The sequence below is a fragment of the Sebastes umbrosus genome, chromosome 3 (assembly GCF_015220745.1).
Source record: "Sebastes umbrosus isolate fSebUmb1 chromosome 3, fSebUmb1.pri, whole genome shotgun sequence".
Classification (NCBI taxonomy): Eukaryota; Metazoa; Chordata; class Actinopteri; order Perciformes; family Sebastidae; genus Sebastes; species Sebastes umbrosus.
In genome coordinates this window covers 22100216-22121863 of record NC_051271.1, presented here as the reverse complement: position 1 = coordinate 22121863, position 21648 = coordinate 22100216, and the positions used below count along the sequence as shown (strand labels likewise).

The following is a 21648-nucleotide window of genomic DNA, read 5'->3' as shown; positions in this document are numbered from 1 at the left end:
GAGCGAAGGAAAGAGGGGAAAGAAAGAGAAAGAAGGTCATCCCAACCCATCACTCCGCCGGTTGTTGTCGTGGTGTGGCTGAGCGATTTATTGACCATCTCAGGATGCACTCTGTCAGAGCGGGCGAGGAGAGCGGCGGGAATGGATGGTGGAACGGCACGAAGGAGAGACGGAGGGAGGGAACGAGGGAGGCCAATATGAATGAGTGAGAGTGAGGGGATCCGTTTCCTTGGGCTCATTGATAATGACATACCTGCTTGGGCTGTCCGTTAGTCCTATAGCACACACTACTTAGGCTCTAACTGGAAAATCAATAGGCTCCTCTCTCAGAGACCTCTCGCTGCCATGGCTCTTTGTGATTGGCAGCTGCAGCCGAAGGTCGTCCCTGGTGACCATGAGAGTTTGGCGGAGCGAGCAGGAGAAGGGGGGAGGGGTGCAGTCCCAGCAGTTTGACACTTTAGGGAGAGCTTAACGATATGGGACTGGTCGCTACATAACGCCGGGGTGGTTTTCTTTGACTGAGTGACCATCCATTCAGCCACTCCAGCTAACCCAGAGGAGCCGTCACCACCCCACTAATTAGAGTTACCAATGTCTTCTCAATGGGGGTTTTATCATTGCATAGTCCAAGGTTGGACACTGACCTTTAGGAAAAATGTACTGGTATTCTTTACAAAATACTTTTCTATTTGGCCTTTGGCTAAAACTTTTTTGGAAACACAGTGTGGATGTTCACAGGATTCAGAAAAAACAACACAGATATACTTATATCAGCTATGTTTTGTTTTTGTTAAGTTTTACAGTTAATACAGTGAGTGTTGCAAAAAGAAAAAACTGAGGAACAAACCTGAGAAGATCATATGAGGCAAAAATTCAAAACGTATCCTCATATAACGGTTCGTATACATGACATACGTGTCAATTTCCGCTCTAGTCTTCAAAATAAACGTACGTAAGTTTAGGCAACAAAACTACTTAGGTTTAGGAACAGATCCATGGTTTGGATTAAAATAGCTCCAAGACCGGCGTAACTTAAGTACAGAAGTTACGAGACAATTAAATCAACGTTTACTTCTGGTTTCAAACGGGGTACGAACACCGGTCTCCTGGGCAAAAGTCCAGTGTTTTTGACCCACCCATCGACCCCGACCTCCTCGCTACGCAGCGTTTGTCGCTCTTTATACTCCCTGGTTCACAATTATGTGGATTACATACAAATTGATTTTGTGGGATATATAAATTAATTACAATGCATTACTTTTCGTAGGTATAACTATGAACAGTGTATGAGAACAGCGTGTTTCAAGTGAAGTACTCTGATTTCTAATATAGTGTGATATTTGGTTTTGAAACACTTACTGCGTAATTTATACTGTATTTCATTGTAACTTACCATTAGCCTTAACTTACCATTTTTTTATTATTTAAATGTGCATTGTTAGTCCTATAAAAATAACCTGCTGACATTAGGATGCCATTTTAACAAATAAATTATTTTCAGTAAATTACTTTTGCTCTAATTTGAGGCAGTTATATTTGATTTTCACATTGTTGTGTGGCCCAGTAAGGGATCATTTCATTCACTTCTCCTTCATCAATGAATTTCTCCCTAAATGTGTCCCAGTAGTATACTTTACACTAATAGTATAAATACTAAAAAAGGATATGCCAATGTATTAGAGTTGACCAAGCAGAATTTTTGCAGTTAGTCCAATTACAAGCAATTACATGTACATTAACATTTTATACTGACATGAGTATACAAGTTGTCAGCCAACTTCAATCTGAGGCTTAAAAATTAAAATTGGAATAATTCATAAATAAAAAAGCGAAACTGTACTTTCTGTATTTCTTAATCTGTTGCTGGAGCTGTCACACCATCCTCCTCAATATTTACTTTTTTTTCTGCTGCGAACAGATTTTTTCATTTCCAGTGTGTGATGGATTGTGGGACAACATTGTCCATTCAAATCACAATAAAAAACAAACTGACTGTAATGTGCATTCCAGCATTTTTAAGTATATGTTATTTATTTTGCTGCTGCGAACATACCACATACTCACACCACAGTTAGAATGAGTAAATAGTTTGCTAACACGACACAGGAATAGTTTATAATACACTCAGAGTGCAGTGGGGATCTAAGGGACTGTTCCTCCAATCAGATTTTTGCTGGTGTTTCCTTTGACCAATCAGCTGGAAGTAGAGCGAATTCCACTTCCTCATTCATGCAATATTAGTAGTCTCCAGGAGTGGCTCTGCAACAATAACTCCACATGCAATATTGATGGCTTGTGTCTAAACACAGAGAGGGAGCTGCTAAACACACACACATACACACATCTGCTCCGTGACTTCATCAGTTCTGCTATCTGCCGAGCAGATGCCGGGGCCTGCCAGGCAATTAGTTGCCTGCGATGATTTTCTTTGAGCCCTCTATGGAGGGAGCAGCTGGGTCCATCCGGGTTCGGGAGACAGCAACAAAATGTGTGAACAAGGGCATCAAAAATTTACTCGCTCAGTTCACATGTGTGCCGATGTTAGTCTATGTGCACATGTGTTGTTAGGTAGTGAACCACTTTCTCCGCACCGATCATGTTTCCAAAGAAAGGAAAAGGGTGAAAAGAGCACTACCTCCCTTATCACTCACTTGGAATTACAAAGCACACTAACTCAAACAGATATAGGGAGGAAACTGTTGCACATTCAGTTGCAAAACTAACCCGTTCTTTCTATTGCATTCGTCATATGTATCTCAGATGTCATGCCATGCCATAAAATGTAGCCATAGCATTTAAAGATGTATTGCAAAGGACAAAGGACCATTGTTAATATGACTGTCTGCCACTCTGCTGTAAATTACTTTAGGAGACGTTTGCTTTGTATTTGTCGTATGTACAGTAGGGGAGAACGGGGTCGGTTGGAACACTTTCTGTCAACACCAAATAACCTTCCATTACTCACAGACTACTTGAACTGTAATGAAAATACTTTGATCCTTGAATAGATACAGGTGTTTACTAACAATTTATATTTTTTTTTAGAGCCCAACCCAAACGTGAAAGGCACAAATTTGTTAAATGAACAAGGAGTGCATTTTCCTAAAATGCTGTGTCCCTGGGAGGGTTGGGACAACTTGTTCTGGGCTAAAGAAAGTATCACTTAAAATTAAAAAATTGCAGTCTAAATTTGAACACCTTATATTTACAATAGGGCTGTCAAAGTAAACGTGATAATAATGCGTTAACGCAATTTTGTTTTAACGCCACTAATTTCTTTAACACATTAACGCAATCTATTTTTCGGAAGTTGTAGCGGGCTCAGTTTTCAAGCTAAGGTGAAGATACTAGCATCATATGAAACTAGAAAACCTAAAGAATCCATTACTACCATGTCATACTAGCTTGTCGCGAAGGAGGCTAAATAACACTCCAAACTTACGCTATATTTTGGCGGGGAAAAACTGGCATGGCAATTTTCAAAGGGGTCTCTTGACCTCTGACCTCAAAATATGTGATGAAAATGGGTTCCCACGAGTCTTAAATACTTGACAGATCTCCTTTTAAGGTACATTTTGAACAGATCAAAAATGTGCAATTCATATTTTTTATATTTTAAGCGATTGACAGCTCTACTAAAAACAGTATGGTAGAAGAGAAAAACTAAAGAGCCAAAAATGTACCTACACGCTATATATTTCAAAACTGTGAATAAAATGTGAGGAATAGTCAGAAGGTCTTTGAGGTTGGAAGTGAAGAGGGTGTTTACGGATTATGAGCATGGTGAATGAAATATAGGCATAGTTGCTTTATAACTTGCTTAAAAATGGCCCTGTCCCGACTGTCCCTATGTCCCCGCTCTCCCCTACATGCTGGCAATTCAGATTGAGGATTCAACAAGTAGATGAACCAGACTGACCGAGCTTTCACTGAAATTCAGTTTTACTACAAACATTTTATAACATTCCTGAAACAGGATCCTCTTCATATAAAGGTACCAAATATGTTCCAAAGACAAATTATGTCTTTGAGGTTGTTTTACTAATTGTAAACTATGTTATGAAAACAGTGTAGTACACACAGTAATGAGCCACCTGGGGGTACTCAGCGTAATCTGGTAGGAGAGGAGAGGGAAAAGAAGAATAAAGCTGAGAGCGTAGGAAAGGCAGACAGAGCAAGGACAGAAAAAAAAAGAAAGATGAGAGGCAACGAGGATACTCATCAGCTGGCAGAGATTTGCACAGGCATGGACACTGTTTTGTGCTCGTGAGGGGATCACTGTGGAGTCGTCACACAGACTCAGATCAAAGAGCTCTCTGACAGGCCCCTGATCTTTTCTCCAGTCAATATAAACCAGGGGGGAACTCTTTAGGAGCCACAGATAATTCTCAACGTTTTCAGGAGATAAAGGGCACAAAGAAGTAGCAAGAATGGATGAATGAGTGAGGTGGCCTTTGTCATTAGATATATATTTATATATATTTGTACTATAAAAGGAAAAAAATGGGTGAAATAGGAGGGAAAAAAGAAATAAAACTACCCCAAAGTTGCTCCCAGCTGTCCCAACAGTGTGCTGACCCTACTTCTGTTTTCCACCTACGTCTGCAACGAGCAGTTTGGCACATAAAACGTAAACACATACAATTTTCTGAGATATGGCTGACCAACTGGCAAAATAGACCTAATAAAATCCACTATATCCAGTTCATTCTACATTGCCGTAAAAATGGCCTCAGTTACTCAGAAACATGTGGTTTGATAATGTCTTTATGAAAGTCGTATATCTCATTGAACTACAGTTATCATGTCTTTTATAATATTTGGACACTTGCTCTCCAAGTAGTGTCGATTAATCTCTCTGGAGCTGTGAGCCTGATGATAAATAGTCATTCAGAAATTAAACATTTTTCATTTATTCTCTCTGTTTCTGTCTTTTTCCTAATTTTCAAACGTTGGGATGACTATAATTTTACTTGAGGGAAGGAATGTAAAATCTCAGTTTCTTTTAGATTTCCCAATAAATCAACTGTTGCTTGTCTTGCCAGGGTTTCTGTGGATACTATAAGAATATCCAAATAGATTTTGTGTGTTCATTTAGTCACTTGGGCAACAAATTCCAATATCATGACACAAAAGCAAATGCTACTCAGTAATGTTTCAACTTGAATGTTGGTGGGGACGACACTAAACCACTGAGACCGAGGTTTATTTAACTATTCTAAGCGGGCAAACCTCAATAAAACGAGTCAAAATTACTGAAAACAGTGCAGAATATTCATCCGCAAATTGTGTAATTAAAATACAAACACAATGTGATCCCATGTAATTCTAATTTGATGTGTTTCAACTTAAAAGGTAATATGCTGACATGAGCTCAAATATTCAGCAGATCTTTCAAACTGAACTAAATAATAAATTCTACTATTTGTATCATGAGTTCCTTTACACTCCCTAAAACCTCATCAGCGCTTGCAGAAAGGCAACATGATAAAGTCCAGAAGATGTGTAACTATGAAGGGGAGGGTGGGGTCATTAATCTTTGCCTTTTCTGAAATGTTTGTAGCTTACTCCACTTCCCTTATTGCATAGTTGGCTACTTCATATCAGTAAATGGGTTTCTGGAAATCATTGCTGAGGCATTACGCTGCATTATGTAAAAAAAAAAATATTTCTGTAACAAGAGTCATGGCGCTCATGCATATTATATTTAGCATTTTATTTGCACAAAAATAGCCTGGTGTTTGCTTTTTATGGCCTCAGAGATAATGTTGCTATGCAGGCAACTACAGTCCAACACTGTCTGTGATCAACACCATTCACAATATTACAGGCAGCATATAGACTCTCTGTTTATTACTGTAGGCCTGATTACTTTCTGAAATTACAGGAATGATTTAACTATATAGAAAAGTTGTAGTCTAATGTCGCTATATGACAGTGAGGAAGTGAAGGTTTTGTCAAAAGATAATCACTTGAAATTAAAACATGTATTTAACATGAAGACTTGAATGAAGGGAGACTTAAAAAGCAGGAGAAAAAGTCCAATTCCCTTATTGCATAGTTGGCTACTTCATATCAGTAAATGGGTTTCTGGAAATCATTGCTGAGGCAATATTCTGCATTATGTAAAAGAAAATATTTCTGTAACAAGTGTCATGGCGCTCATGCATATTTTATTTAGCATTCTATTTGCACAAAAATAGTCTGGTGTTTGCTTTTTATGGCCTCAGAGGAAAATATATGACATTTTTTCCATAATGTTGCTATGCAGGCAACTACAGTCCACCACTGTCTGTGATCAACACCACTCACGATATTAAAGACAGCATAGACTCTCTGTTTATTACTGTAGGCCTGATTACTTTCTGAAATTACAGGAATGATTTAACTATATAGAAAAGTTGTAGTCTCATGTCGCTATATGACAGTGAGGAAGTGAATGTTTTGTCAAAAGATAATCACTTGGAATTAAAACATGTATTTAGACATTTAGACATTTAGACATTTAGACAGCAGCTAAACACTGAATGTTTCAAAATGTTTTTGAAACATCAGTGGGTTCTTGAGAGGGATGTTAATAGAAATAAAGAACAGAATATCATTTTTGAGCGTGGGTGGGATACTTTGAGTCAGGGTGAGGATTGGAGTTAAATAAAAATTAATAAATAAATAATGTCGATAAAGGTCAACTAAAGGGATGTAAATATGTCCTTTTTTGTCTGTAAAATAGAATAGATAATTGTGTAAGCGAATGTGTCTAAGTGGATATCTATATGTATGCTGTGTGAATATAGATATATGTATATACTGTATGTATATATATATATATATATATATATATATATATATACATATACATATATATATATATATATATACATATATATATATATATATATATATATATATATATGCGAGGTTGGTTGTATGTAAATATGAATATGTATGTATATGAATATGAACTTATCTCTTGACACTGCACTATTACAACGGGTCCTTTTCTTATGTTTCTTTTTTTGTTTTATATATGTTGTTGCTGCTGTCTGTATGTCCCTTTTACAAGTATGTGTATGTATTCCTTTAACCTTAAATAAAAAATAAAATAAAAAAACATGTATTTAACTGAAGCCTTGAATGAAGGGAGATTTAAAAGCAGGAGAAAAATGTCCAATTAGCTCCATCTAATTTTAGCCAGACGGCCATAATGACCGCGACCTCGTTAACTAGGGCGTTAAAGGACTGCAAAGGTATACCAGGCTGCAACAACAATACTTAACCTAAACATCTCATAAGGCTTTCTCTGCGGGTTTTTATATAGTCCCCTATGCTTCCATGTCTAAATGTGTCTCCTCACACCGCAGCCGCGTGTCTGTGGGAGGAAAGTAAAGACTTCTTTAGTCCTCCAACATGAAGTCTGGGTGACAAGGGGACTTCAATTACAAGCTCCGAGAGACCCCTGCTTCAATTATTCAGTATGGACAAGGATCACGGTGATAAACCCACGGGCAAATTAACGAGTGTGTGTGTGTGTGTGTGTGTGTGTGTGCGCGTGTGTGAAGCCGCGGACACACTTCTTCTTGTTCCAGTTATTTGACTCAATCCAAAATATCGACCGTGTAAATAACACTAAATGTCCAATAAAAATTTAAATCAATTGATTAGTTTAAAAAAGCTTATCAGGTGGATGTTAGTAACGTCTATTTGTCTGATCATTTCACTAATTCAAGCTTCTCTCAGCCTATACAAGCTGCAGGTGCACTCCACACATTTTACTATTTAAAAATGCACATTAACAAAAATAATAAACAATATTCAGCAGCCCAAATATTCACTGTTTTATAATGAAAGAAAAGATATAATTTCACATGAATGTGATAAAAACACAATCGCTAAAAGGACGTATCCCAGAATAAATCAATAAAATGATCTTAAATGAAGACCGTATATAGGCTATAAGTAAAAAAAAGAATGACATAAATATTGTTTTATTTTCCGAGTTGTAATTTAATTTACAAATATGTCCAATTTGAAAAAAAGGGAAAATCCCACTGACTTGACTGATCAGACTTTTTGCAATACAAGTAGGACATGCTGCGTAAAAAATGGATGAGAATAAATAATACTTGCTGTTAATGAGAGAGAGAGAAAAAAGCTGCAATAACAAGAGCCTTTCAGGTGACAACAAGGGCGAGGAAAAACACGAAAAAACACTTTAAATTAAAAACCGGAGATGAAAAGGAGATACTTTATCTACAGAATAATAAAGTCTAAAGTTAAAGGCTGTCACTCACATGTTTGCCTATACACTCCTATAATCCTCTGGAGCGCATCGTGGCCAAATTACGCGCAAAGAGCAACACTGATAAAATGTTTTACTGCTGCGTGTCTTAGAGAGTATATACAGTGGAATATACCTCTCTATAGGTTGGTGTTTTCCTGTGTGGAGTGAGGAGAATAAATAATACTTGCTGTTAATGAGAGAGAGAGAGAAAAAAGCTGCAATAACAGAGCCTTTCAGGTGACAACAAGGCGAGGAAAAAAACACGAAAAAACACTTTTAAAATTAAAACCGGAGAGAAAAGGAGAGACTTTATCTGCAAACTAATAAAATCTAAAGTTAAAGTCTGTCACTCACACTTTTGTCTATATATACACTCCTATAATCCTCTGGAGCGCTAAATTACGCGCAAAGAGCAACACTGATAACACGTTTCTCTAAGACAAATGTGTCTTATAGAGTATATATATACAGTGGAATCTAAAATATAAACCTCTCTATAGGTTGGTGTTTTCCTGTGTGGAGGAGTTTGTGGAGCATGCAGACAGCTCCTCGCTCCTCGCTCCTCGCGGTGCTGCTCGAGCTGGCCTGGAGCTCCTCTCCGCGCGCTCCTCTGATTGGCTGCGCGCACTGACAGCTCGGCACATGATTGCAGGAGGAGAAGCCCGACCCACTTTTCACTCTTGCTAAAGGAACCATTCATAAACTACACAAGTCCAGATTCACAGCTGAGTGTGGACGAAAAGTGAGCAGAGGAGAGGACAAGAAGAGGAGATGAGCTCTCACAGGCGATGTTTTAGCCTTTAGGACACGGATGGTGACATGGTGCAACCTTGAATATGAATCTAAACCTATAGTGCTGCTGCTGCTGCTGGAAGAAGTGCTCATGAGTTGGACTGATATTTTATTTTAGCAGGCTAATCCGTTGCATCCCTATCCGTTTCCTCCTCCTCACACTGACGTCCATCCGCTGCTAAAAAAAAAAAGCAACTTTTTTTTTTTTTTTTTTTTAATTATTATTACTCACTTTTCCAAGCTGCTTTGCCTCTTGGCTTTATACCGGTAAAAGCATTGGATCCGTCAACCTACTGCGACTCCCCGGTGGTGTACAGCCCGGACCACCTCTGCCCCAACATGATAGCGACGCAGGCGAAGCTGGTCTACCAGCTCAACAAATACCACAACGAGCGGTGCCAAGCGCGCAAAGCGGCCATCGCGAAGACCATCAGGGAGGTCTGCAAAGTGGTGTCGGATGTCCTGAAGGAGGTGGAGGTGCAGGAGCCGCGCTTCATCAGCTCCTTGAGCGAGATAGACGCTCGCTACGAAGGCATGGAGGTCATCTCTCCAAACGAGTTCGAGGTGGTGCTCTACCTCAACCAAATGGGGGTGTTCAACTTCGTGGACGACGGCTCTTTGCCAGGCTGCGCGGTGCTGAAGCTGAGCGACGGCCGCAAGAGGAGCATGTCTCTCTGGGTCGAGTTCATCACCGCCTCGGGCTACTTATCCGCCCGGAAGATCCGCTCCAGGTTCCAAACTCTGGTGGCGCAGGCGGTGGATAAATGCAGCTACAGAGACGTGGTGAAGATGGTTGCAGACACCAGCGAGGTCAGGCTGAGGATCAGAGAGAGGTATGTTGTGCAGATCACCCCTGCGTTCAAATGCACTGGGATTTGGCCTCGCAGTGCAGCTCAGTGGCCAATGCCTCACATCCCATGGCCAGGTCCGAATAGAGTAGCAGAAGTGAAAGCTGAGGGTTTTAACCTGCTCTCCAAAGAGTGCTACTCGTTGACTGGCAAGCAGAGCTCTGCAGAAAGCGACGCCTGGGTGCTGCAGTTCAGCGAGGCCGAGAACAGGCTGCTGATGGCCGGCTGCAGGAAGAAGTGTCTGTCGGTGCTGAAGACGCTGAGAGACAGACACCTGGAGCTGCCTGGACAGCCGCTGCAGAACTACCACATGAAGACGCTGCTGCTGTACGAGTGCGAGAAGCACCCGAGGGAGACGGACTGGGACGAGTCTTGTCTCGGAGACCGACTGAACGGCATCCTGCTGCAGCTCATCTCGTGTCTGCAGTGCCGCAGATGTCCCCACTACTTCTTGCCAAACTTGGACTTGTTTCAGGGAAAGCCTCACTCGGCCCTGGAGGCTGCTGCTAAGCAGACGTGGAGACTAGCGAGGGAGATCCTCACCAATGCTAAAAGCTTGGACAAACTATAATGAGATAATGAAGAGAGACGAGAGAGACTTTTTTTGGGATAAAAAAAACTTCAGAGAAGGACAAAAAAAAAAAAGATGATCCTGCAGCTGATTCTCCTCCAAGCAATGTGAAAAACAAAAAAAAAGAAAATCAGTAACAAAAATAACCCTTTTTAAATGGAGCAAATTGGGCCACTGCCACAGAGGGGGAAAAAGAAGTGAAGGTACATTTTTAAGATTAAATGTAAGAATTTTTCAGTTGTCTTCTTTTAAATGTTTTCACAAAGTGAAGAAACTTTTATTTAAATATATGCACAAAAATCGTTTAAGTGAAAGAATAATAATAATGTAGCGTGCCAAGTTCAATTTTTTTTTTTATTATTATTATGTGACTTTAAAAAAAAAAAAAAGAAATGTTAATAAAAATGTTGCAAATTAAATTACAAACTTGGCCTCGTGTCTTGACGTGTTTTGACAGCTGATGTGACAGAAACATCTGTTGCATTTTATTTTTTTTTTTGCTATTGTCTTAATGAAGAGAATCGTTAAATGATTCATTTGGATCTGTGATCAACGCTGCATGGGGAAAGAGAAAAGGAAAAATAAAAAACGCTTTTGCTTAAATTTAAAGAAGGACTGTGCACAACCCACTTTAGGTCATATGTTATTTTTTACAGTGACAAACCGGCTCTAAAGGATTTTCTAGTGAACGTAAATCAACGGACTCGTTAATATATATAAATATATATAAATATATGTGTGTTTTAACAGCAGCACTATAGCACGGTGAGGGCCTCTACAGCTAAACTGAAGCCTTGATCTAGTTAATGCGGCTGATTTTTAGATCAAGTTTAAATGAATGAATTCTGATATCAAATTCGCATTCAAATAAATGTGGATGTTACTAAAATGAGCTTATTTAAATGCACAACAACATATCTAAAAAAAACAATTACGACAATTTCACGCAGTGTTAAACTGCACTATCACAACCACCTGTGGGTCAGCCACAGTGAGCATGGAGTCACTAGTAGCACCCTATAACCACTACAATTACTCATATTAGCCCACATTTTAATGTGCATTATTTATTTTTTAATCAAAGCATTATATTTATGTGCAATTTATTTATTTTTTAAAAAAAAACTAAATATGCTGGATGATCATTACTAATGAGAAGGCCTGATTCATTTGTCGTTATGTTTTCCCCTAAATATAGGTTGATTATTTATTTATTTATAAGAAAAACACTCCATTTCTTATCACCACAAAACAATATTAAATGTTGTCTTGGTGTTAAATGTATACTTAAAAATATTAATGAAGAAAACATTTTTTTATATTCACTACCAAAAATATTGTTTAGTATAACAAGTTAAATTAAAGCAAATTTTTTTTCTCCTCCATTTCAATTCAAATATTGTCATATTGTTAATTCATAGACAGACATAATATATAAATCTCTTCTTTGACAAATTCAGATCAACACACTCATAGTAGCCTTTTTATGCTCATTTAAAATAACACACTTGTAGATATTGAGGCTATATTCGTCAGCCTGCATGTATAGCAGCACTATAAAAGGCTAAATTCAAGCATGGCTTCTATAAGTTGACAATCTCAGACGATCAATCAATGGAGCTCGGAGTCTCTCTTACCTTTGGATCGATGGCCTTGAAGCCAGGCTCGTCTTCGTCCACCTCGAAGTAGAGCTCGGAGGCGGTGATGGACAGGGTGCCTCTCACCACCACGGCCGGAGCCACCAGCTGAGCGCTGGTGCTCAGGTTCACTGGGCCTGGAGGACACACACAGCAGACAGAGAGACTCAGGCCACGGCTCGGTCAGAGACAGAAGAAGCATGTCCTCCTCTCCACGAGGGGAAATATGCGCGTTTTACGCAATAAAGGGAAACATAGAGAACTCAACGAGGAGCTGATGGGTTGTTTGTCTTAAAACAAAATCCAAATGCAAATACAAACAAATCCTTAAATTTAAGCTTCTATAAGTGAACAGTTGGCTGCTTTATGTCATTGGATAAAGCGCAAAAAGTGAAATCAGAATGATAATACAATCACATCAGCAGCTCCTTCAACTCCGAATAAGGAAAGTTGGAGATAAACACCCCAAGGATAATGCCTAGTTTTAAAGTTAGGACTATTTCTAATACAAATTGTGTTTATGTAAAACTATTTTTGCATTAGAGTATATTTAAATTGCGAGGCTAATTCAAACACTGTCTTAGTTTTCATCCTGGAGATTTATAATCTTACAATTAATCGATGCATAAATACTATACAATACGATAATACGATAATACTTTATCTTCAGACAGGTCTGAAATTTGTTTTACATCACAGCAGCTCCATTTGCAACATCACAAAAAGGACAAAGACAAGAAACAAGGGTAGTACATTTAAACATTACAATCACAGAATATGATATTTAGGGCCCTTGGACATACATTTGATCTGGGATTAGGCTCCATATTTAGTTTTAGGATTGACTGGTGTACAAAAGAGGGCTTCTTCAGTCTAACCTCATTAAATCGTGGAACCCTGTATCTCCCTGATTTGATGGTAACAATTGATATTCACTGTTCAAAACATGGTTGGGGTCAGAGACGATGGTGTTAGCCAGCCTTAAGATGTTATTATGATAGGCTGATTCACAGAATTTCTCAAGGGGGTTGACCTACAATCTTTGAGCAGATTTTCATTTGGTGGAGCAGTTTTGACTTTAAAGTAGTGGACAAAACTAAAGGATAAGGATAAGAAAGTGTATGAGATATAGTTCTCCAAATAACACATTACATGCCTAAAACTCGCCCTAAAATAAATAATAAAAAGTGTCAAACTTAAAGTCATTATTGTCAAACTGTCAGTCAGTCAGAAGGCATTGATTGCCGGTGGTTTGGGCGAAGCTCTGTTTAATCTCTCATCAATCTTAATTTATGCCAGTATGACAATGAGAGCTCGGCTCATGGGAGCTGTGTGGCTCTGAGCTCTGGCCGGCTCTGCTGCAGAACATGGAGCCATTGTGTGTTTGCAGATGTGCTTCTGCGAAGAAAAGAGGCTCGGAGCTCGGCTTGATTTCCCTGAGCACCCTGTACACTCTGCACACTGGATGGAATAAACAGATATATATATATGTTCATCCCTCTGCTTCTTGTGAACACCCCTGTGTGCACTGACATGTTATCCGTGGGTTTGAAATAACAGGTTTTTATTTGTTCCATTGAGTCAAAAGACATTCAATTACACCTGGCTGCTTAAGACGAGATCTCTCCTCTATATTCTCACAGTATACACATCACTTTATTAGACAGGACTCAACGTTTAATCCTATTGTCCTCCTGGTTGCGTTATTTTAATAGCACTCTGAGCCCCATTAATGCAGCTTAGTGTGGTGAGCTGCTGTCACTATGCGCATAAAAAATGCGGATTACACTGCAATCCGATTAGCGGACTATATTATATTTAATTAGGATTCTTTAAATATCAAAAGCAACAAAGAGCTGACAGTATTAAAACGTAATATAAGGTTGTGTTGGGAGGTGGTTTGATCAGGCTAATAGGCTCATGAGGGAGGTTTTTATTTATGCTTCTTCTTGAATCAGATAACAGCGTGAGCAGTATCCCGGGATAAACTCAGCTACTGCTGGATTAAAAAAAATGTTTAGAGAGTTGCTGCTGTGTGTGTTTGTGAAGCAGACCTCCAGTGGCAACTGAAAATACTGTGTTTTCACTGGATAGCTGTGCCATAATGAAAGAGTTGTCTAATGCTGGGTAAGGCTTCCATTAAATGCCTGTTTTTTCCATGTACATAAGGAGTCTAACAATGCTACAAGATATCTGCAAAATAGCATGTTGTGATATCAAAGCAAAACAGCAACATCATATGGGAAAAATCAATGAGATCCTATGGGAGATGTCGTGCAGAAGTCTCACGATTCAGTGCTGCGAAACAGTGGAGCTGCATATGTGGGATATTAAGCTATGTGAGAATGACAACGAGGCATGTTTCTTTATTTTGTCTGGGCCGCAGGACAAACAGCGTGGCAGGGCTGGGAGGGGTGAGGATGACTGAGAGGTGAAGAGGATTTCTTTACCTGTTAGGTTCTCCAGGTCCTTCTCCTCTAAGGATGACAGGGTGTCGTCGTCTCCGTCAAGTAACGAGTCACTCTCAGAGTTTTGATTTCCCAGAGCCTGACTCCTGATGGACTGCTTGCCTTTGAGAATATCCTCCTCGGACGCTGGAGAGGGGAAAGAGGGCTTTTTATTTTTGCCTTAAATACAGGTCATATACAGTGCTATGCATGGAGTTACATTTATTTCATATTGTATTGTAGGTTATAGCACATTAAATAGGTTCAACTTTATTTCAGTGCAGAGTTTGGTGGCTTTCAATGTTCACATATTTGAGCAGATTTTATTTTTAACTGAAACAAAACACCCTGACTCATATCTTTTCTATGTAAAAAAAAAAAAAGAAACAGCAATTACAGTATAAGCAACCATTACATAATGACAGTGGAAAGTTTATTTTTAGACTGACTAATAAAAAGTAGTTGTGCTCTAATATTTCCACTGTTTAAAGCTACAGCTACTAGTGGTGTAGCGGTAAATATAAAGACGGTTATTCATTCAAATCAGTGATTATCGTAACAATCTCAAATAAAATCTAGAGTTGAGTATTATCTTTATTTTCAGAATTGCATTCATGTAGCACTCTTCATAAAACACACACCGATTTGAACCTACTTAGTAAAGCAACTTGTACATTTTGTAAAACATTATCTTTATCTTGTTTTTGTCAGTTTCCTAAGATATAAACTTTGTTTTGCCAACAGAAAAAAAGGCCATATTTTGTAAAGTATTTGGGGTTTATCCTCTAAAAAAAAACATTTACAAAGTTGACCAGCACTGCTGTTTAACCTCAATTCATCAGTTAGGAGCAATGCTGACTTTGTGCAGGCACACAAACTGAAAACAACGAGCAAAACGAGGCAGACAAAAGACTGACATAATGCTGATCCTTAAATGCATCAAAACAAACACAAAGATCATTCAAACACATTTAAAACACAAAATGAGGGTCACACACTGCCCGTTTTGATTTCAACTCAACATGACTTGAGGTTCCAAATGGATTATTTAAGAAAAATGGTAATCTGCAAACATTTAGAGAGCCCAGCGGTGCATGGTGAGGATCCACAGACACAAGTCCACAGCACAAAGAGCGGCTGGCGAGTCCTCCCTCTCTGTAAACAGAGCTGGCAGTATAGCGAGAGCTTTCGCTGCTTCTGTGCATGTTTTCTAAATCTAGCGTTCTGGTAAAAGCAACACAGTTTTAATCCAGCGAGACGCTGAACACGTATTTAGTGGATTTTTTTTTTCACCATCACCTGAGGGGAGATCAATTTGCACTTCCTGAAAACGCACAACCGCGTCATGTGGCTCTATACTTTGAAACTGCTAGAGGATAAAAAAATCTCTTGTCATGGAAAATATGCAGCTCACTGATATTTAGAATGGTCTTCCTGTAATTAAGCCTCCCTGGAGGATTCTTTAGTTAGCAGCAGTGAAATTACTACCAGCTCCTCTAATACGTACCACATGCCATCGTATTCACACCGAGCAAGTGGACAGGGGACTTATCACAAGCTTAAAATACAGAGATGCATTTCAGCTTCTTTGCATTTCACTGTAAACATGCTCGGCAACCTAATTCACTGCGCTACTAACACACAGTATCAAGCCTTACAAACACACAGTCTGATGTAACTAAACCCCACGCTCCTTCTATTACCCTCAAGCACGAGTTATTAATAGTTCCTCCTCAGTATAATATACACTGAAGTGAGTGCAACGAAACTACTGACCATCAACATCAGAAAAGCAAGAAAAGCTATTTTGACCAGAGTCATGAAATGTGCAGATAAGTGACAGGCTACGTGCCAACTTCTCACTCTTTCTCTTCCTAAAGCGAATACTGTTTATTTTTTTCTTGTTTTAATTTGACAAGTCTGAGGTTTTGGTGGTGTTATGCGTGTGTGTGTGTGTGTGTGTGTGTGTGTGTGTGTGTGTGTGTGAAGTACAAGCTTTTATCAGTTGGATTTAAACTATCAAAATGTGTGTGTAAAATATGGAATTAACTAAAATTAAGTGTTATAAATAATAAATTAAATTAAAAATAAATAATACATTTAGATGCAAACTCACAACAACTATTAACTTTTAAAATGTCATTTAAATTAAAGCAAAAATGAAAAAGATTACAACGATAAATAATCTGTAAAGAGCAGGCGTGCCACATTGACAAAAAAAAACCATCGAGCATGGCACTTCAACCTCATCACTCATCACACGGGGAGCAGAAAACGTGCATAAATCCCAACAGGTTACACTTTTTTCCGAGACCCCATTTCCCGACTGAGAGGTTCAACTACCTGCTTATACAACTCAAGGCATGCATGGTCACAGCAATTAAATTGTCAAAATTAACAAATTTGTTTTTAACGGCAGCGTAGCCAGGAGTGTGGTCATGAGGCGAGTATTGATTACCAGAACAGAGACATTAGTCTTCAGGTATTTACTCTGCCACCTCTGGTGCACGGGCCCTGGACCAGACCGAATCAATCCCCAGAAAAGATGGTTCTTTCCAGGCATAAATACATAAGAGCCTACTCAAGCCTACTGGCAGCCACACGCTCTCCTGTGGAAATCATCTTGGCGGGGTATGAATGATAACAGTTCATACCCTTAATGCAGAAATGCACATTTTTCTCCATGTTTAAATGAAAAGACATTCCGCTCTTCTTAAAAATAACACTTTGTTACAATAGATTACTCAGTAAAAAAAAATGCAAAATATTTTCCATTGCTTCTAATTTTATAATCAAGCGTGAGATTTTGAAAAGTGCAGCCACAAGTAGCTAGAAAATTAGGGTAAATTCAGGCTTGATCTCGTGCTAAATATTTTCTTAGGGGGGTGAGACTGCATTCTCCCCCTCTGCATCTGATGAATATAATTACAGCCAGATATGACCTTTGTGCTCTGTTTGAAAACTCAGCCCTGCATTCTCATCTTGAGCCGCACTTCCGTAACAAATGTCGGGTCGACTAAAACAAGACGAAAGGTTACATCAGAAAATGGATGCCGGCAGGCTTCAATGTCAAAGAGTTATTTTAATGATATATTCCCGTACTTCAGCCGGGCAGTGTGCTCTCTGGAGGTAGCGTACCCTTGCCACAACTGGCTGCTGGCTATTTTTACACAAGACTTGACTTTGAAACCAAATGTTGTTTGCAGGAATTTGTCTCTTTTTTTTTCACCGCAGTGAAGAATATATGCAGCACATAATAGTTTTGAATAAAATTGAATACAAGATCAAATACCTGAACTCACAGAGCGCCTTCAACACATTTTCATCAGCTAAAAAGAAGTCAATGACAGAGCAGAAGTGATGTGTCTGTTCTCTGTCACGAACTAGCTGAAGGGAAAACGAGGAGGAATTAAAGATGGAAACAAAGTCAAATTCAGAGGCTTTGCTGCAGAAGAACAACGAGCAGCTGGCCTCCACGCTGCAGCCATTACTGCAGACCAGAAGTCTCCCAGGATCCTGGGATCCCCAACGCTTATTGCTTCTAGATCACACTCGTATTGACTCCTGTCACACCTGCCATTTGTCTTTGGGAATGATGTCACGGTTTAAGGGGACTTTTGCAGGTGACACATTGAGGACATTTTTTGGTCCATTTATTGGAGAGAGTAATTGACTGAGCTGGTAAAATGTAGGACCAGCATGACGATGATTGCAAACCCTGGTGTGTGCTGGATTTTTATTTTTTTGGGGTGGGAGAGAAATGAGGGATTACATGCACTCTAGGAGAGAAATGTGACTCCTGATGTTAATGCAGGGACATGTGTCATTTAGATATTGTGGTTATGAGTGCTGGGAATGTTGAGTTGAATAGAAAATCGGCACCTGTCTTTGCAAAGAAGTGCACAGAAACGATGAAAAATTTAAATTTCAAATTTAAATACTAAAGGAAAAAGTAAATCAATGCTGTTTTAATGAGAACTCTGTACTTTGGGTAATAGATTATTGACAAAGGTTTTCCAAACCACATAAAATGTTCCCTCATCTTAAGCAGCTCACGGTACCAAGTGGACTCTTTCTTCAACAATTTTTGGTGGATTGCAATTTGCGTTTCACTAGTATAATATTTAAAATGAAGGACAAATACAATTTATTGCAATAAATCAATAAATTCATCAGAAGTATACACCTCTAAACACATTTTATTTTGTCTATAAAAGGTACATATTTTATTAGGGCTGCCCCCTCTTAGTCGATTAGTTGACTAATAGGTCGTTTTGGTCTTAGTCGACTAAAATAGTAGAATAGTAAATTTGTAATTTTTAATGCTTTTTTCATGCTGAATGACGTATTTCCAAGAAACTTATGAGCACATCTCTGGTGAACACAAACCAGTTACTTTTGTGCGATTCTTTGTGGAGAAACTCAGTTTTACAGATCTGACGATTAAATCAACTAATAGATTAGTCGACAATATGAGCGTTAGTCGACTTCAAAATTTCTGCCCTACGGCAACACTCATCGAGTGACTGGAATCAAACATTTGTCAGATTCTCAGTATTTTCTGTCTAATACTTTAATCAGATATTTTCTGATCTAAATTGTGAAATTAGGAAACTTGGTAAAGTTTATTTGGGGCAAGTTGTTGTAAGGCTGCTATATTAAGATAACATTAAACACTGATGCCTTTTAACGTTTTTTGGAAGCATATTTTGTTAAAAGAAAAAAAAAATGTTTTTTCCTCAAAGGGAGGTTTTGAGAAAATTGTTGTTTTTGGTATGCATACCATAACCCAGGTATCATATTGGCACTGAAAATTTCAAATAATAACTTACGTACTAAGTGATTTAGAAGGACTGCTTTCATTTGCAAAAAGTTTTAGTTTGTGCCGTAGAAGCTGAAAACATTCACCAAAAGTGGGCTTCAGTTATTTGTTCAGAAATACCCTCTGCACTTGTCCCATAAACTACATGTTGTGATGCCAAAGACTGTGTCAACAAGCAAAATGAAATGCATTTTGTGTTCCATTAGAATTAGGTATGGCCAAGTAAACAATCAGAGTATTATTCCAGATGAAAGACTGCTGCAGGTAGCTGCTTGGTTTGTGGCGAGATGAATGTGACTATTTTAAAATACGTTGTGCCAGTAAAGTGGCTAAAGTGGTTTTACAGATCTGTCGATTAAATCAACTAATCGATTAGTCGACTAAGAATTTCTTTGATCGAAGACAACCCTATATCTTTTTATGTTTATCGCTGATCTAACAAACTATCCTAACAAGGAATACATCAAAAGGCATGAATCCCAAAATAACCCCTCGTTCAAACACAAAGATCTCAACAAGGGAACAAAATAGAGGAGGGAGCATGAATCACTTACCGCTAATATCAGCCACTGTTATGCAGCGAAGAAAAAAGAAGCAACAAAATGTCACATTTCACCTCATTCATAGCCACTCAGCTCAAAGCATGCTAACACACAGGTTGATTATTAGGCCAGCTTTGCCTAATGGGAGGCCGAGTATGAAATTACCTTTGTGAAATTCAAATGAGGGTGCTTTTTTTACTGTGTCTTGCGGTACAATAAATCTTTTATTGCAGCGGGAAGACTAATTTTTATTACCTTGTACCTGGTGCTACCACCGAGTGAGTGAGAAAAGGGAGTGCAAATGACAGGAAGGGACTCGGCGGACGGGACTGACCGTGTTCGGCCGCGGCTTTAAGCGTAGCCTCTGAGTGAGTGGATCCGGAGGGGTTCCTGATGAAGCGACGTCGCCGCCTTAAATCGTCCTCCCAGTAGTCCAGGCGCCAGAACTCCCTCGGCCGGCTGCAGTGAGACAGAGGTAGCACATGTGTTAGCAATTACCAGCCAGCATGGTATAGCAGCCCAGCATTAGCGCTCGGTCTGGGCAAGCATGCATAAAGCCAGCATTGTGTTTGGTGGGGTTTTTTTTAACCCTCAGAATCACTCTTTAAAAACATTCACATGGACACAAGTTTACAACCCAAATCATTGTATTTGACAGTGACAGTATCTCCATCTCAAGAGGATAAGGTGCTCCCTTTTATTTCTTTTTCCTCCTCCTCCTCCTCTCTCTTTGAGCACTATCACAGTGGAATGAGCAAATGATCATTTTCCACACACTTCTGTGGCACATGCCTCCATTCTGGGCTCATTTCAAGCCCAGCAGGACGCCTCTTGTCAGGACTCGTGGCTAGCAGGATAAGGAGAAGGCCATTACAAACACAGAGGAGGGGGTGGATAGCATTACCAATATTAATCAATGTCTACAGCACCCATTTCTCTTTCCAATTTACATCTCCCTTTACCAGGCCCGATCACTAAATCATTCTGCTCTCAAGGTAAAGAAAGTGTTAACTTTTAATGAGGAGTCACTGCCACATAGCATTGTGCATGTACACCGTGTCTATAATGAAATATCACTTCTGTTTTTGAAAGTGATTTAATTCAAACATAATCTAAAATATTCATTATCCACGGCTCGGAGGCACAGCAAAGCGTAGGAAAATCATTTTTCTCATTACTTAAGTCATTGTTTCTTTTCCAGTTTAAAGGGTTTTTAATTTGAAGAACTTTTTAGTACAAAACAAAGATGTTTGTGTGTCATTAAAGTAGCACGAAAATGTCTTTTCTAAATGTAAAAACGGCTAATGTGTTAATGATTAACAGCTCCGGTGGGGAGGGAAAACAACATGCACTTGGGTCTTCAGTGAGACTAAATCCTGACTGTCTGACTCAAGTCAAATAGTCATTTTACTTCTACTAAATGTTCTCATGAGGAAAAACTCTTTTAGGAAATAAGAAAATCCTAGTCTAGGCTTGTCCTGGAGTTAGTTTTGTTCATTTTTATTCACCATTAGAGGTTCCTAAAACCCACGGCACATTTTACCACAGTTTCGTGCACTACTGTAAATCTCTTTAATTCTGCAGGGCCGTGTGAAAAGTGAAAACAACACCAGCAGGATCTACGCTCTCATGAAACATACAGTAAATGTCGATATGTGCAAAATTGTTCTATATTCCACAGACTCAACTTTTTGGGAAGATTAAAAAA

General features: G+C 39.0%; 2 protein-coding genes across 16 annotated transcripts in view; one reads left to right on the top strand and one right to left on the bottom strand.

Annotated features, from left to right (window-relative positions):
- lrba (LPS responsive beige-like anchor protein) overlaps window positions 1-21648 on the bottom strand; it is a 239889-nt gene that overhangs the window by 78687 nt on the left and 139554 nt on the right. For 8 of the 15 annotated variants that reach the window (XM_037765355.1, XM_037765354.1, XM_037765361.1 and 5 more), the window contains 3 exons: window positions 20275-20399; window positions 14580-14723; window positions 12130-12266 (listed from right to left, as the gene is read on the bottom strand). In XM_037765355.1, coding sequence (XP_037621283.1) covers window positions 12130-12266; window positions 14580-14723; window positions 20275-20399 — 406 coding nt within the window. Of the gene's footprint in view, window positions 1-12129; window positions 12267-14579; window positions 14724-19952; window positions 19968-20274; window positions 20400-21648 lie in introns of all 15 variants that reach the window. The other 7 variants (XM_037765352.1, XM_037765349.1, XM_037765351.1 and 4 more) reach the window with 1 other exon arrangement.
- mab21l2 (mab-21-like 2) lies at window positions 7527-12123 on the top strand. Its single transcript, XM_037765364.1, has one exon. It carries the CDS (start codon window positions 9413-9415, stop codon window positions 10490-10492), a length of 1080 nt encoding a protein of 359 aa, XP_037621292.1. The 5' UTR covers window positions 7527-9412; the 3' UTR covers window positions 10493-12123.